The 16723-nt window shown below is 42.9% G+C and overlaps 2 protein-coding genes across 3 annotated transcripts in view; one reads left to right on the top strand and one right to left on the bottom strand.

The window, feature by feature from the left end:
* The window catches only part of CHGA (chromogranin A), a 231296-nt gene that overhangs the window by 38020 nt on the left and 176553 nt on the right, over positions 1–16723 (top strand). The window lies entirely within an intron of this gene.
* The window catches only part of ITPK1 (inositol-tetrakisphosphate 1-kinase), a 145015-nt gene that overhangs the window by 21126 nt on the left and 107166 nt on the right, over positions 1–16723 (bottom strand). For both annotated transcript variants that reach the window (XM_064142496.1, XM_064142506.1), the window contains exon 6: positions 1197–1295. In XM_064142496.1, the coding sequence (XP_063998566.1) occupies positions 1197–1295 (99 nt within the window). The remainder of the gene's footprint in view (positions 1–1196; positions 1296–16723) is intronic.

Raw genomic sequence — 16723 nt, 5'->3', positions numbered from 1 at the left:
CCACACAATGACTAGAGTTGATACTACTTATATGTTAAGTAGAGATAATCAAAACTTGCAAGTGGTGAGAGAATGGACAAGACAAGACTTTTTGGAGGTTAGTAGATGAGTGAAAATTGCAAAGAAAGAGGACAGGCAGCTATGAAAAGCAAATGACCTGCACCAGAGTCCAAAATAAGTTGGTAACAAGAAATTTTGGTAAGTAGGATAGGACACATGCTCTGGAGAGCAGGAACATTTTTAAGAACAAAAAAATAAGAGTAAAAGGAGACAGAAGAAGCATTCCCACAGTGCTGCGCTATATTTTCAGTGTTATTTTTTAATTTCATCATCATTTAAGAGGGGTTGATTCAGACTTTCTGAACATATGGGCTATTCTGATGACTTCTGAGTACTAGCCAGCCTGCAGGGAGAGGACAATGTGCATGGGTGAGGAAGTGGGGTCTAAGCCGTTCAGTGGGTTCTATAGTACTGCTTCACAACCTAGCTTCTGGAGACCTGTGCCAATTGGGAGAGCAAAACATGCTTTTTTCACATGACTTTGTCTCTGGCCTTTCAAATTAGGCAGGCATCAAAGGAACAAACACCAACTAACTGATTCTGCTCACTTTGGACTGCAAGGAATCAAATAAAGGAATAAATTCAAAAGCACGAGCCCCACAGTGAAACTTGCTACAGAGCAGAACGAGTTCATAGCAGCTGTTAGAGGCTGTGGGCCTTTGAGGCCTGCTAAACATGATCATTTTTATACACCTTCTTCTACCCTCTAAGATTATATTTGTAGCCTAGGCCACAAAAAGCAAATGGTGGGTGAAAAAAAGGAGGTAGTCAGCAAGGCAGTGATTTTCTCAAGAAAAAATAATGAACACATCTGGCAGGAGAAACTTCTTGCACAAGTTCAGGGCAAGAGGCTAAGTTTGTTAGAACTGTTAGCATTTCCCACGAATGCATGTTTACTGTAGTGAGGTGCTTAAAGCAGGGAACATCAACAACAGGCAAAGTAAAATCTGATAGGAAGAGGTTTTGTTTCACATTCCAAGCAGACTGCTTCATAGCTTTTGTTTCAGAAAGTTTTTAACATCCCTGATACTTTACCAATAAAGCCCACACTCCTACAGCGCTGGCTACGTCTAAAGGGGTGCACTTGCAATGTTTAGAACCTACTAGAAGCATCAAGGCAATGCCCATGTACATACTGAACGGGAAAGCCAGTCCATTCTTCTCTATAAGCTGCAAGGTATCTTCTCCACAGGCACTTGTCAGCTCCATAAAGGGTGGGGAACAGATCCTTTCATCTGCAAGACAAAAAAAAAGGAGACTCAAATGGAGATAGGGGGTTAGCTTCTCAGTTACATCCTTACTACCTGTCTCCATGCTGACTGCTTCTTGACAGTCCACTTCATTTTAACAGTTGCTATTTAAGCACTGGAGAGATTATCAGCCAGTTTGAACTTGGGTTTCTGGAAACATTGCAGAAAATGAAAGAAACATTCTGGAAACATTTCAGAAAATGAGGGGCCTGGAGCACAAACCCTATGAGGAGAGGTTGAGGGAGCTGGGCCTGTTTAGCCTGGAGAAGAGGAGGCTCAGGGGTGATCTTATTACTGTCTACAACTACCTGAAGGGGCATTGTAGCCAGGTGGGGGGTGGCCTCTTCTCCCAGGCAACCAGCAATAGAACAAGGGGACACAGTCTCAAGTTGTGCCAGGGTAGGTATAGGCTGGATATTAGGAAGAAGTTCTTCACAGAGAGAGTGATTTGCCATTGGAATGGGCTGCCCAGGGAGGTGGTGGAGGCACCATCCCTGGGGGTCTTCAAGAAAAGCCTGGATGAGGCACTTAGTGCCATGGTCTAGTTGATTGGTTAGGGCTGGGTGATAGGTTGGACTGGATGATCTTGGAGGTCTCTTCCAACCTGGCTGATTCTATGATTCTATGATTCACATGCAGCAAAATTGATCACACAATTAGGAATATGTAGCTGCACAAAACTTGGTGAAAAGAAAAGGAATTGAGGTTTTAGCTCTTAACATCATACCTTAAAGTACAATTTTCTAAAGCATTTTACAGAAAACTTGCATGGCTGGAGTAGGCAGCCTCACAAAGCTGTCATCACCATAGGGCCCCTCAGGTGGCAGACTGCAGTCTTGATTTATTTTAGCCACGGTGCCAGCCATGTAATACATCCCACTGTCTGCTGAGACCTCTCTGTCATGAACACAGTACTCACTCGGCCTGGCAAAGCCAGTCAGAGCACTGCAGAGACGCTGAAGCACTTTAGAATGCTCAGCAGACTTTGATTAAAGAGAAAAAACATGAGAAGCATAGTAGAATTTGGCAGAGCAGGTTTGCTCTAGAGTGTTTCTGCTAACGTTGTGCTTGTTCACTCGGGATTGTAGGAAGGCTGGAGTCAAAATCCAGCCCTTTTAGTGAGTCAGGTTGAACTGTTCTAGGATTCACATCCTGCTCGCTGTAGGGAAACGGACTGCCTAGAAATGCAGTAGGAAAAAGGCAAAGCACTGCAGGACTCGAAGTACTGGGAGCATAAATCACTACTCCTAAGGGTTGAGTTACAAATTCAACTGCAAAGAGAAACTTGGCCTCAGTCACAGCTCTGGGACAAGTCAGTGGGCCCAAAGACTTTCAGAGAGAAGCTGTGAGCACACTGACAAAGTCAAAGCAAGAACATCATCCATCTAAGAGCAATTATCCATCTTAACTCCTCACTGAGAACAGTCTTACAAGTACTGTTTCCACAGTGTTTTGGTTGTGGCCAGATTAACTTTGTTGTAAGTCAACTGTGGAGTACTCTACATTTTGATAGAGATATCTCAGTATGTGCTTCAGTGATCTGAAAATATCAGATAACTTTGGTCACTAGCAATACTGTTGTAACAAAAAATTTACTGCAAAAAGAAAAGACTATTTTCAAACATTCCAAAAGGAGCAGAAAGATTGATGCTTTGAGGTCAGCCTCTACAAAGCTAAACAAAACATCCCAGACTTCAAAGATTTCAGTTTGCTGCTAAGAAAACAGAAAGCCACATCCAAAAGTGACAGGTGCTGTAATATTTACAAGCCTTTGCCAGAGTGAAAGTTCCTTAGTTGGATTTAAGGAATCAGATTTAGTTTACAGATACTTGTGAACAACTTGGGCTTGGCAGCTCTCCCACCCGGGCTTAAGGCTCACAATTAACTCTGCCTTCAGAGTGCAGATGCAGAGCAATGTATGGTTCCACCTCACTTCCCTCTGTTTCTCTCCCATGCAAACAGGAAGAGGAGACAGGGAGGATTCAGCTTTCCTGACAATTACATGACACTTAGATAGGGAGATGAAGGAAGAGGCCAACAGTAATTTCTTTAACTTTGTATTTAGAAAAGACCACCTGGATCAACAAAACGCAGCCAAGAAGACTCTTAGCACCTCAAAATGCTCCTGCTGGCTTTGTGTAACACTGGTCTTTTCTTCACCAAGAAGGTAACTCTAGCCCAGTGAAGCCTCTAAAACAGACCATTAATTCACAACCAGACCTAAAGACAAACGAGCCTTCACTCGACACAAGATTTCAGTATTGCCAGGACCTAGAAAGCTGCTGCTCTAATCACACACACTGCCATTCTGAAGGTAGCTGTAGGTTTAGGAAAAGTCCTTCAACTGCCAGTGACAATTCTCTCTGGTGGAAATGCACACTAAAGCTTTCCTTCCATCACTGAGCTCCAGCTATCAGTGACAGCAGTCTCAGCACACCTTCTCTGCAGGACAGACGTAATTCAGCAGCTGAGGTTCAGTACTGTTTTACATTAGCATGGAACTACATCATACAACCCACAAAGTGCAGGTGGACACCCAGTGGTACACTGAACCATGCCCTCTCCTCCTCTAGAGGTAAGCTGATCTAATATGATCTCACTGAGCTACAATCAGGCACTGGATCATTGGCCACTGTCACTGCTTCTTCATGCAAACCAGTAATGACCAGTCACCATGGAAAATCACTGCCAAAATGGAAAACAAAATATATATAAAAGAAACCCCCCCAAAAACCCAAAAACTTAACAGCCTAGAGCTAAGGGTCACTTGAACTTGAGAAGAAACTTCTTTACTTTCAGGGTGACAGAGCACTGGAACAGCCTGGATGCCATTCTGTGCAACCTGCTCTGGATGAAACTTTTCTGGCAGAGCGGTTGGACTACATGATCTGAAGATGATCACTTCCTACCCCTATCACTCTGTGATTGTGAGAGGTTGTAGAGTCTTCTTCCCTGGACACTTTCAAAACCCACCTGGATGTATTCCTCTGCAACCTGACCTAGGCCTACCCGTGTTAGCAAGGGTGTTGGACTAGATAATCTCCAGACATCTCTTCCAATTCCTACTGTTCTATGAGTGACTTGAGTCTGGCCCCACTGCTGACAATCTGAATGGACACTACAGCCTAACACTCCAGTCTAAACACACACAATATTCTCTGCATTAGAGAGCCTTGGTGTGGATGAAGCCCTTCTGTAGAAGCAGCCAGAGAACTATTAGTACGAAGCCACAGATCTCCCCAGAGCTGCATTAGCTTTGCAGTGCTAGCAGAAGTGACTCTGTGTGTGTGTGCCAGAACACAATGTTGATACAAGTCAGAACCTGTGCAAGGAGCTGACGCTGTTACTCTCCTACCATCAGCTCTGAGCCATGCATCAGGATGCTGCTGACTGAAGAAGCTTCATCTAAACCAGCAGGTTTGGCAAAGACTATCCATTCTTCCATCCTTGGCTACAGAGTAGTGCCCTTCATTCCCAAGTGATTATTACAAATGCAATTTCTATGCTTTCGACTTTGGATCTGAAACTAAACCTCAGGCATTTCCTCCCTCTAGCTGGGTACACCACTGAATTACATGACAAGCAGGTAACCATAACTATTAAACCTGTCTCCATGAAGCCTGTATTGAACTGAAGGAAGCAGCAGGAAAAATCCCTCCATTAGTGAAAGGACTGCTGTGATATAAGAGGCTGCACTTTTTATAGGGCACACTTAGAGAGTGGTAGTTCTTCTAAATGCCTGGTGGTCTCTCGAGAGATCTGCCTTTGAAATATAGTCAGAACACAAGGTGGACCATGTCAAGTCCAGAACTGCCAAATTTAAGAGCAACAAGGTATGACTCTTCAGATCAGGAGAGGGTTCAGGCTTCATTTCAGACAAGTACCAGAAGTATCTGTAGGGTTTTTGTTGTTAGAATCAACACATCATAATTACATTTTAAAGTAAAAATGCTGTCACTGTGTTCCTCCCTTGTCTTTGTCCTAATTTTCATTGTATGCTTTGGCACAAACTTTGTGGTGCCTGCTTTCCATATTTTCCTTAAATTATTATTTCTTTTCTTCAAGATTACATGATCTCATAGGGAGCTCCCTCTCTCCCCTTTTTTACTTTCTGCACTTTTTCTCACCACATCCCCATTTCTACTATATACTGGTCTTTTCATCAACTCTCATTTCTGTTCTTCCACTGCTACCTACACTTCATCCCCCCATCACCTCCAAATGGAGACCATGGCTGGGATCATGTTCATTGCCCACACAAGGGGAGCATTTGCAGTGGGACTCCTGAAGACAGCAGGGAAAATGGCACTTAACAAAACAGGTTGCGAGTAGCAAGCAGCAATTATCTCCCTTTGCACAGCATCAGGTGCCTTCAGCTCTGGCATGTCCTGCTCTGGGTTAAGGTTTGTCAGAGCATTGCTCCACTGTGACAGGGCAACAACACCATTATGAAGGGGAAAACATGACTGGTGAAGGCCAGTTTACAGGACAAATAACACAGCTAACCAGTAAGAGAGAGATGAAAGAGGAGCCAAACCAGTGTCTTCGTGTCAAGGAGGAGATTATTCCAGCTAATTTTAATAACACTCCGAGAAGCAATGGAATGTGAAGATGGGGAAGCTGCAGACTAAACAGTGGCTGGGGAAAAACAGTTTTCTGCCAGTGAGAATTGGTAGAAGTCTTTATGCTTTTGCTTTAGTAAGAGGTGTTAAGAAGTCCTTCTCTACTCAGGGCTCAAGCATCAATGGTAGCCTGCAGACAGACTGGCAAACAGTTTCAGAATACTGAAAACCTCAAAAGGAAGAAGGCACAAGAAACCCAACACTGAACACACCCTCCCACCATCCAGCAGGTAGGCAAAACAGAATAAAAAATAAGAGCAATTCCCAGTTGAACCAAATCTTATGTGATAGTACTTGAAACCACTGTAGGGCTGTACAAGACAATACCTGGCTATGTATCACCGTGAGGAAAAAATAAACCATAAGAGCAGAACCACCATAAAATAGTTTCCTATTCAGATTTCTTCCATCCTTATGATTCCTGAAGGGTAAGGCAACAAATAATGAATTGCAGATTCGATATCTGCATTCATAGATCAGCAAACTGCATTTCCTTGTCTTCAGAAAAGGAGTTTTAAAAGACAATACATAGTGCTCTGTGAGGATAGCTTAAAACCTGTGGTAAGGGGAAAAAAAAAACCCACAACAACAAACATGAGGATGCCACTGCCTATTAAAGTTCAGTTTTACAGTCTCAGAATGTTTCTCTACCTCACATTTCGCTACTCTTCATTACCTAATCTGTGAATTCAGAAGCAGACAGGCCAAAAAACAAGTACTTATTCCCAGCTCTACCAGTCTCTTGCTACAAGACCATGACTCAGCCACCAAACACATCCTATCTCTGAGTTCCCATTTGCAAAGTGGGGAGAAGGCTTTTCTACTTTATGAAACTGGTTTAAGGAGCTTCAGGGAAAATACTTTTTGATGCTACTGGGATCATTACAACAGCTGTTTGAAGCTTCGGTGAAGCTGAGAGCATTACCAGAAAAACATAAACCAAATGGTGTTTACTCAAGAATGTTCTGTCTTCTCACCAGCTTCAGTATTGTCTCACTAGCAGCATCTTCTCTGTTTACACAAAGAAGGTAGCAGGAGCACCAAATGAGGGGCATGCTGAGAAGGGAAGTACAATGAATTTCTGGAACAGGTAGAGGGAGGGCAGTTTGTTGAAGGAGCACAGAGGGAGACCTGGAATCCTCTGGGCATGCAACAGACTTGAGCCAAAGCACAGGATTGTGTGATCTCCCAGTTATGTGCAGCAGTTTCAAATGGAGCACAGTTTGTACCCAAGTTGCTCCCTGTGGCTGGAAAGGCTGTCAGGATTATTTCTGAAGAAGCAGGGTGTATGACCTCTGTATCGTACAACACTCTACGCAAAGAAATGACAAAGCTGCTCCTGAAAAGTGCTGGTCTCTGCTGCAAACACTCTTAAGATAAGGACAAAAACATCCGTGACAAAATCAGATCTGTCTCAGGTCAGTCATCACCCAGTGCTCAGAGAGCCAATGTTAAGCCTTATGCCTGCTGAAAGATTTCCAGCAGGCTACATCAAACTCTAAACTTCCTACTTTGTTGAAAAAAGCTGCTCCTTAATAGAATTGTTGGCTCTGTCATCTGAAAACACTTAAGCCTCTCTAAAACCAAATGTATTTTCAGCAAACTCTGCTTTGCTGTGGCTTCCACAAGCTTGCACTGATACACTCTGCTCCTGGGGGGATAGAGAGGATGCGCTACCAGAGCAACATCTGTTTTACCTAGCACAATCAGGGGGGAGGTCTGAAATTACAGCTCCATCCCTCCTCCTAAGTTCATTTTCACCCAAAAATAAGACCAGCCATGAAAAGAAGCTGGCAGAAGAATTTTCTGTGTTTGGTAGATTGCTGGATTTTGTTTGTTTGGTATTTTTTGTGGTTGGTTTTGTGTTGTTTGTTTTTCAGCATGCAGCTGAATCTTATCCTGAATGTATCTTAATTTAAGTCATTGCATGAGTGAGGTTTGTTGCCCTTCAGGGGCAGTTAGTGTAAACTCATCATAGCTTTGAACTGTCACTTCTACTAAGGTCAAAAGCTGGTACATGAATGAGTCAGCCAAGCTAGGTCAATTAAATTCACAGTCACCAGCCTCTGTAGCCTGCAAGAACTCCTTCTTCACTCCTTCCTCTAGTAGATAATTTTTCAGTTGAAACCTTATAAAAAAATATTCATAAACCCCACAAGTTTACAGAGTGTTTTGTCAGGTTCATTCTGAGCTGTACTAAAAAATACTTTCAACTTGTTTTCCCCTGCCATCAGACACATGTGTGAGTGAGGAATACTGGCAGAACAGACTTGGTTCAAATCTACATTGTGCAGTACTCATCTCTGAAAAATCAACCCATATCTGAGTGCTTATGTGTTTGCATTTTACCCTCAAATCTATGGCGGTGGGAAATTCCAGTTCTTGTGACAAAGCAGCTGTATTTGGGGAGCATCTGGCAGCACACTCCAAAAACACAAGAGGGCAGAGCAGACCCAGCATTGAGGGCACAATTTTAACTTTACCCTTGCTTGACATATAAGGAATTGTGCACTAAATATGTATGTTAAATGGAACATCTGCAGAGCAACACTCTTCATTTATGATAAAGCAGCGATTTTGAAGCATCTGGGCAGTAAGTGAGGAAATCTCATACTGAATATAAATAAGTAACTACTAAAAGAATTCCCAGTAATTTGCCATTTCTATGAAATTTAGGAGTGCTAATTACAGGCTTTGAACATGATTAATTTCTGCTTACATTGAAGAGAAATTATAAGAGATAAAGAAGAAATAAAGACAGAAGTCCAAGCCAACCCAATGTAGTTTTTACCTCCAGCTGAACTCTTCTTCAGAGACAACCAATTCACAAAGCTATGGTCTTTCTTCTCCCAGGCAACCAGCAATAGAACAAGGGGACACAGTCTCAAGTTGCGCCAGGGGAAGTATAGGCTGGATGTAAGGAGGAAGTTCTTCACAGAGAGAGTGATTGGCATTGGAATGGGCTGCCCAGGGAGGTGGTGGAGGCACCATCCTCGGAGCTGTTTAAGAAAAGACTGGATGAGGCATTTAGTGCCATGGTCTAGATGACTGGATAGGGCTGGGTGATAGGTTGGACTGGGTCATCTTGGAGGTCTCTTACAGCCTGGTTGATTCTATGATTCTATCCCTTATCTTTTAGATGTAGACACTCATCTCATGCCCACTTTGCTCTGTGAGCAGGACGCTCATTTCCAGTTCTCAAGGAAGGAATTCATCTCATCTCTTGGGTGCTCAGGCTGAAAGAGGCAGACTTTGCAAACAAGCACTCAGCTTACTCATGGTCATGGAACTTCACAGATAATTTGCAGTAGTGGAGTACAACTACAGACATGCCTTCAGTTAAAACAGACCTGTCGTGGAACGTGTTCATTGACACTGCCTGGTAAAGTGAGCTCACGGAAACGTAGCAAGTTAAGAGGTGAAAGCTTATTTCATTCAAGAGACAGAATAAAGGCAGGGAGATGTGGGTTCATTATCAAACAGCCTCATTTTTCAGTAAAGAGCAGTTACTCACCACCTATCAAATATAAGGGACAAGAAACTTTTCAGCTGAATGTAAAAAAAAAAAACCAAGCACAACTCTTCTCCAACATCCCACAGTTGTTCAAACACATGACTTCAGGTGTTTGACAAATGCAGGTACCAAAAACTAGAGCCTACTCCCTGCATTTTGACTGGATTACCCACCAGACTGGACTGTCTACTAACTTCAAATCATCCTCTTTCACTGTTTTTCAGTAGTGTCGCGTTGCCAAAGCTCTTAAGGAGGCACTTTGGTACACCCAATTGTAGAAAAGGGAGGTGTATGAAACAAATTTCCAGGAGAAGCAAATAAACCTGGTACTTCTTAGACTGTGTGAAGAAGAATGTTAGGCAAAACTCTCTAATAAGTAATGACAAAGGGTGGAGAAAACCTGCTAGAACAGCTCTTGTTGAAAAGGCAACTATTTCTTAGAGCACAGAAGCTGTATCAAAACTTGGGGAATCATTTTACAGGCTGAAGTGTTTCCAACACCACAAAAAGAATGAAAGCCTTTTTCTTTTCAATCAAAGAACAAAATGAAAGGAATTGTTTGGGAAGCTTGAAGAAGATTTTATCTTCATTTTCATCCCAATTTTTATGTAAGAGAGATATGCTTTGTGTGTTTACTCTGAATACCAGAACCCTGATAAAAGCCAACTCAGCTGTCTCTAAACAGTAATTTGTATTTGCTGATTCAAATGGTGGATACAGGAATGACAGAACTGCTACTCTGAAGCAACAGAAGTCTCTGACTTCAGTACTCTGACCAACATGGGCTACTATAGCACACAGAATGAGTAATGAGTCTCAGAACCAAGAGTCAGCTTCCAAATACAGCTCCCTCCTCTGAAATACAAAAGGTATCTAATGGTCCAAATGCAGTTTATTTCCTGTTTCCTCTCCCAAATACTGAGCTAAGAAACTACTTAAGAGTAGTACAAAACCATTTCAAGTTAAATTCCCATCTGCAAACCACACATCTTCAAGAGAGGTGTGTAGAGTGTTAACCCTATACAAGGTGCCAGCAGGATCCTGCATCTCCCTGTTCTAGATACCAGAATTATTTAGGTTGGGAAAGCCCTTTATGATCCAGGTTCACCCCTTAACCTAGCACTGCCAAGAAGGGGGTGAGAGCAACAGATAGTGGTCTGCACCTCCCTGTATAGACACACACAGCTTGAAAATGGCTAAGGAGAATAAGATTTGCTGCAAATTTATTGTTATACGCCATGTGTTAAGAGCCTGAAGGAAAGGTGTGAACACCAGGGCCCTCATACACTTGCACAGATAATGTTGCACCAAGGCTCTTCATAATCAGCTGATGCACAGGAGAAATCACAGCAGATTACCAGTTTGCTCCATGAAGCAGGATGCTAATTATACTGAGGAATGTAAGGTAAGCCTTCAAGGCCCATTGCACGTAACTTCACTCACTCAAGTGAATTACTTCCTCTCCGTTGAAGAAGCAGTCTCCCTGTTGAAGAAGCAGTCTCTCTGTCTTACACTGAGTATGTTGTCTAATAAAAAAGACAAACACCAGTGAGTGCATGTTTAGAGTGGGGGACACGATGATGGACATGACATGGGCAGCTATTTCTTGCCCATGAGAATTCACTCGTAGGCATTAGAGTACCTTGAAGAGTAGAGTCCACTGAAGCTCTTTGTAACTCGAATGTAAGAAGGTTGATGGCCATTAACCAGATCAGTTTAATGAGCTTTTGGAAGCTAAATCCAGGGAAAGACTACACAATGCATGTCCCATGCTTTCAGTAAACACCACTTCCAATCTACCTGTGCTGGGTCAGAGACAAAACAGCAGCCCACAAGAAGTGTGAAAGAGTGACAAAACTCCTTTTGAGGTAGAGAGGCATCTCAGGGACGTGCTGGAAGGGGCTCCAACAGTAACCACTAATGTGCAGATCAAGCCTTTACATTACAGCAAGACCCCTGTGGCAGCTGTACCCCAGCTCAAGCCAGATAGGAACAGCATTTTTAGCTCCTGTCCCAGACCACAAAACTAATGACAGGGGAAACGTGAATAACTTCCTGCCTTTCATTACTTCACCAACGCACATGCATGTGAACATAAACTGAAATGCAAGAGATCACATACAGATCTGTAAAACACAGAAAGACCTTAGGTAACACTGACGAGTAAGGCATATCACTGCTGCTAGACTGCTGAGCAGGGCTGACAGCAAGCTCTGTGGCTTAGCATCTCCAGTCAGCTATGTTGTGGTTCCACCTCTACGCTGTGAGGTCAAGAGAATTTTCCAGAGACTTAACAACCATTGGTTTCATCTGAGTTGCATTATGCAAAGCAGCTTCCCAGAACACAACTACATAAGAGCAATGCATTTTTGCTGCATTTAACTTGTACTTCAATAACAGTGAAAAGAACTTTAACCTGAAACAAATGCATATTTAAACAGGGCTTGAGAAACTTAACAGAGTTAAATATCAATTCAACAACATATGCAAATGGCCAGTGGTCCCAAGTTTACATGTAACATATGGAATGAAGGAGGTGATGCCCTGCATTAACACTGGCTTTGCACAGGTTAGCAAACTTCTCTAATGCATGGGGTACTTTGACCTGCATACTCATTGTTCAGTCCTTGAACAGGCTTTTTAATTAAGAAACATTTTGTGTTTTCAAAGATGTTAAAGCCAACTTGAAGATGATCCCAAGACACTTAGAAAAAATAACTGTGAAACACTGCTCTGGCTTTGAAGAATTCTGCTCTGCATTTCTTTGTGATGCCTTAACTGGAATAAATAGAGCACCAACCAGGGCTGCTGTCCGCTACAAGTACTGCTGTGATCTGATTAGTCAACAGTGGGGTGCACAGGGCCCACTCCAAAACCAATGAGAAGAAATAACTTCTGAGAAAAATGAGCTACATGTACTTTAAACACCAGAAAGAATAAAACCCAAAGACCTATCTATGTGGGAAAGCTTTTGTAGTGTACATTCTTCTGTTATGTTAGTATGACTACAGGAATGGAATGCACACACATCACTTTGTTTACATTGGATTAGTTTCTTCTTTTAAAAAGTCTTCAGATAGCTGATTTGTTTTTCCTAAACAACTGCAAAACACTGTGGAGATATTGAAGGGAAGAGCATTCCCACTCCAAATCCCAGATGATCAAAACACTGTGCAACACCTGTGAGAAGCTATTGGGAGGCAAGGGCCAGCAGTCCTTACCCACTACGTCAGAGCCTTGTTTTAGGGAGCTGACACTATTTCCAGTGTCCTGCAAAGAGGAAATCCTGTGCACCTGGATTCTGGCTGGCACCATGAAGGAAACGTTGTGGCCAATGAATTGGAAAGGGCATGTATCCAAGCTTGGTATTTCTGTGGATATCATCTGCCAAGATGGCAGCCTTCTGTAGTATCCACAAAAATATGTTTTCTATTTTCTCTTACATTATGAGGGTGGCTCCTTGGCAGCATCTTTGGTCGAATCACTGTCCAACTACTGAGTGTGACAGGCAGCTAGCAGCAGCCAGAAGCTTCTTACTCCTTGCAAACCTCAACACTTCAAAATAGCAAGTCCAGCACTTGATGCCCTCCAGTAACACTTGAGCAGGAAAGAAACAGCAATAAAAAGACACAGGTAGAAGGACAACTCCACCAAGAGCCAGATGTCCTGCAACAGTGGCATCCTGAGTGTAGCTCCCAGAAGACATGTGCCAACAGATAAACTGAGATGGAAGGGGAAATACACCTCCCTTAACACTTATTTGAGAAGTAAATGATGGCAAAGAAGCAGAGTACCTCATCTGCACCCACTGATGATTTTCTAACCCACTATTTGGAGAGCAACAATGCTCCAAAGGTATGTTGAAACCCCATGATCTACACGTGAGATACCCTGCACAAAATAATTTTGAAGTTGCTAACAGCATAAGTAAAATTGTAGGCTAAACTCTATTCTTAATTATGTTGTAATCAAAGAAGAATTAAAGGCTACGCAGTCAGAAGAATGCTGGGCTTATACCATACCAGTTTCAGGATCTGAACTCTGCTGTGTAGGTGGATTAGTGAGTTATGGAAAGCTAAATTCTTGGCTAATTTTCAAGAAGAGAAACATTGCGAAGCTCAAGAAGCTAGACAGCTCTCAGCATGACCCATCACGGTTTGTATAAAACATCTTTGAGTTAGTAGACATGCTATTTCCTTTCTGTCTGATCTATGTAATGACGTTTTTCCAGGCTTTGGGAATCTGGGTACTGATTTACTCTTTGACAGACTGAAAACACTGTAAGAAAGTCAGGGCGACAGAAGACATTCAAAGGCTCAGCATTTCCAAAACAAGGAACGCGCCTGCATGCCTGGGAAAGCTACATACTTCAAGGGCAATTAGCAGATTTCTGAGACATGCAGTCATGTCTTTCAGTCCAAACTTTACTAATCTGCTTCCTAGTAGATGAAAACAATTAGCTTGTATTTGCAATGATTAACAAAAACACCATAGAGCAAATACCGAGATGAAACTTTTCTCCTAGCTAAAATACAGAGGAAAGAATGCTCACAGGAAATACTTGTGGCTCACATCACTGATGAGCATTTCATTTACACAAACCTTTTCAAATACACAGTTTCACTTGCATCAAGGATTCTTCCAGTCTCCCTGGGGTACTCTACAGGGGTTTCACTTCACTGCCAGGGAAGATGAGGCAGACCTTCAGTGAACTGACCAGTGCAACAGTGGGTTTCAGCAGATGGCTCTGGCTCAGGGTGCACCAGCAATTCCCCTACACCATCATGGAACATTCCACATTTGGAGATCTTTCCTTCTTTCACAAAGGCAACACTTGTCACTACTCCATTTTACAGGCAGTGAAAACAGGAGACAAAACCCTAGAAGGACTCCTCAAGAGACAGCCTCCAGACAGGCATGAAAGACCTGATCTTTTGTGCGTGACTGCACCTGAACAACCCTGCTCCTGGGTCTGTCTTGAGCCATCACCTACTTGCAGTACTACTGCTGAACAGCGTTTGTTGAGAAAGGAAACAAATATTGAAGTAAAAGAGTGTAGTGGAAAAGTTTATAAATCTACAACCAGCACAGAAAAGTACAAGCATTTTAGCTTATTCCAGCAATGCAGAATATGGTCCTAAATAACATCAGGACTTGCAAAGACACAGAGATGTCCCTTTCCTGCAAGTGTTCCAGGCCAGGTTGGATGATGCCTAATCTAGTACAAGGTATCCCTGTCCATGGCAGGAAGGTAGGAACTAGGTAACTGTAAGGGCCCTTACAACTTAAACCACTCTGTAACAACAGAGACATGTAACTCAAGCTTTGTATGAGATTTCCTCACATGTCTGGGAGCTCAAATCCTTGTCCATTTGCTCGAGTTCAACTTTGTGTTCTCAATTGCTGTGATTACTAAAGATTGCTTTGTGGCCTTTGCTCCTGCAGATGAGTTCATGTAATTGCAACTGTGCCACCATGTAGGTACCCAAAAGTGCTCAGTTTGTAGAGCCTCCAACACAGAAGGATTTGCATGTCAGCACTCAAAGCACTTCAGAAACAAGCAGGACACAGGCTGTACAAGCATATCAGTTCTCTACAGTGGGGAGGTTGCTCTTCCTGACCTGACCTCATATTAGGAAAGATGAGATTATGCAAACACAGAACTTCTGAGACCATGGATTTGTGCTGACAAGAACATAATAACTTTCTCTCCTCTTCCTCGAGGCCAGCACTAGCACCAATTGCTAGGAGAAACCTAACCATCATGTGTTGAGCTGCAAATCAGAGCACATACAGCTTTTCTGGGTAATTTCTTCATATTAGAAGACAAGAGGCCATTGCGGACAGAGTGCTGTAAAATGCAACACTTTGATAAAAAGCAGGAGGCATGTCACTTCTGCCTTCAAAACCTGACCTAAGCAACTTCTCTCTGAGGTGTAATGTGGAGGATGGTGTTGCTGAATTCAGCTTAGAACGACGGGGAAAACACTTGGGAAGGAATGCTATATATACCAAACAAGGGCGCCTTAGCACTAACCTGGGTAGTACTTGCATCTCTAAGCCCATCAGTCACATTTATGCACTGACTGCAGCAGCCAAATGCTGGAGTTGGGCATAGAAGACTTTTATAGGCAATTTCAGAAACCCATTCATCCTCTGCCAAACTACAACATGCTGCCAGTTATAGAGGAGGATTCTCAATCCAAGAGTTGGAGCGATATTTTGTTTCCAAAAATGTACCAGGAGTCAGAGGCAACAGGGGACCTCAAAACAGGCAGGACAACACAACTGTCCTCAGGAAACCCTTAGTTCCAGCAGAACAAGAGGAGGGAGTGCCCTCAGCACTCCTTGCATCATCTCCAAGGGAAGAGGAATTGACTGTACTCCAGAAATGAGAAAGTGGGGAGGGGAAATGATAATCTGTATTCAGAACTAGAGAACACAGCAGGTGCCAGTGCTCTCCAGTCTTCAGGCATGTAACATCAACATTGCAAGCTTCTCCATCAAGTGTTTAATAACAGTTTCTTTAGGTTCCCCAGGAATCACCTGCACAGTATGCAGCAGAATACAGAGGCTAGAAAGCATGTGAGACTTGGTGCTTTATCAAAAGGGGAATTAGAGAACATGTCAAGTTTCTTGTGAAAAAGAGAAGAAAAAAAAATCCTATGTTGGGTAATGCTGCACAACTGTGGATCCTGATGGGGCTTGGATAGAACAACTTTTGAAAGTTCCAGAAAGCCATAACCAAGAGGACAAGGTACCAATAACAAGCATGGAACAGATAACCTAGGTTGCTCATGCAAAAATCTGTCACTACCACTACTTGATTTTGCAGTTTCACACCTCTACACATCTAAGAGAGAGCATTCAGGTTACCAGGTAGGAACAGGCTGTTACAAACAGAGAGAAGACAAAGTTTAACAGCTCTCATACACTGCTGCTCCTTCTAAACATGAGAGACTGAGGACACAATCTTGGTTCACAGCACTTAATACAGTAATCAATGGACTTTTAGGGCTGCACCAACTAAATGCACCCTGTAGAACTAAGCTCATTTCTATCTGGTAGCCCTGTTTGGGGCACATGGGCACATGCTTTACACGTCCACAGACTGATATGAGGCAAGTATTAGCTCCAAGACTGACTGATGAGGAAATCATAAAACCAGCAAGGTCCCTTCCTTCCCAGCAAGCAGTTGTTGTCCAGCTGCATTTTTCTAGCCTAAGGCTGGGGAAGAAGAGAAGCATCCATCTGCAGAGAGGACAGGGCACTTACAA

This window comes from Pogoniulus pusillus, chromosome 1 (genome assembly GCF_015220805.1).
Source record: "Pogoniulus pusillus isolate bPogPus1 chromosome 1, bPogPus1.pri, whole genome shotgun sequence".
Classification (NCBI taxonomy): Eukaryota; Metazoa; Chordata; class Aves; order Piciformes; family Lybiidae; genus Pogoniulus; species Pogoniulus pusillus.
This window is presented reverse-complemented; position numbering and strand designations above follow the sequence as displayed.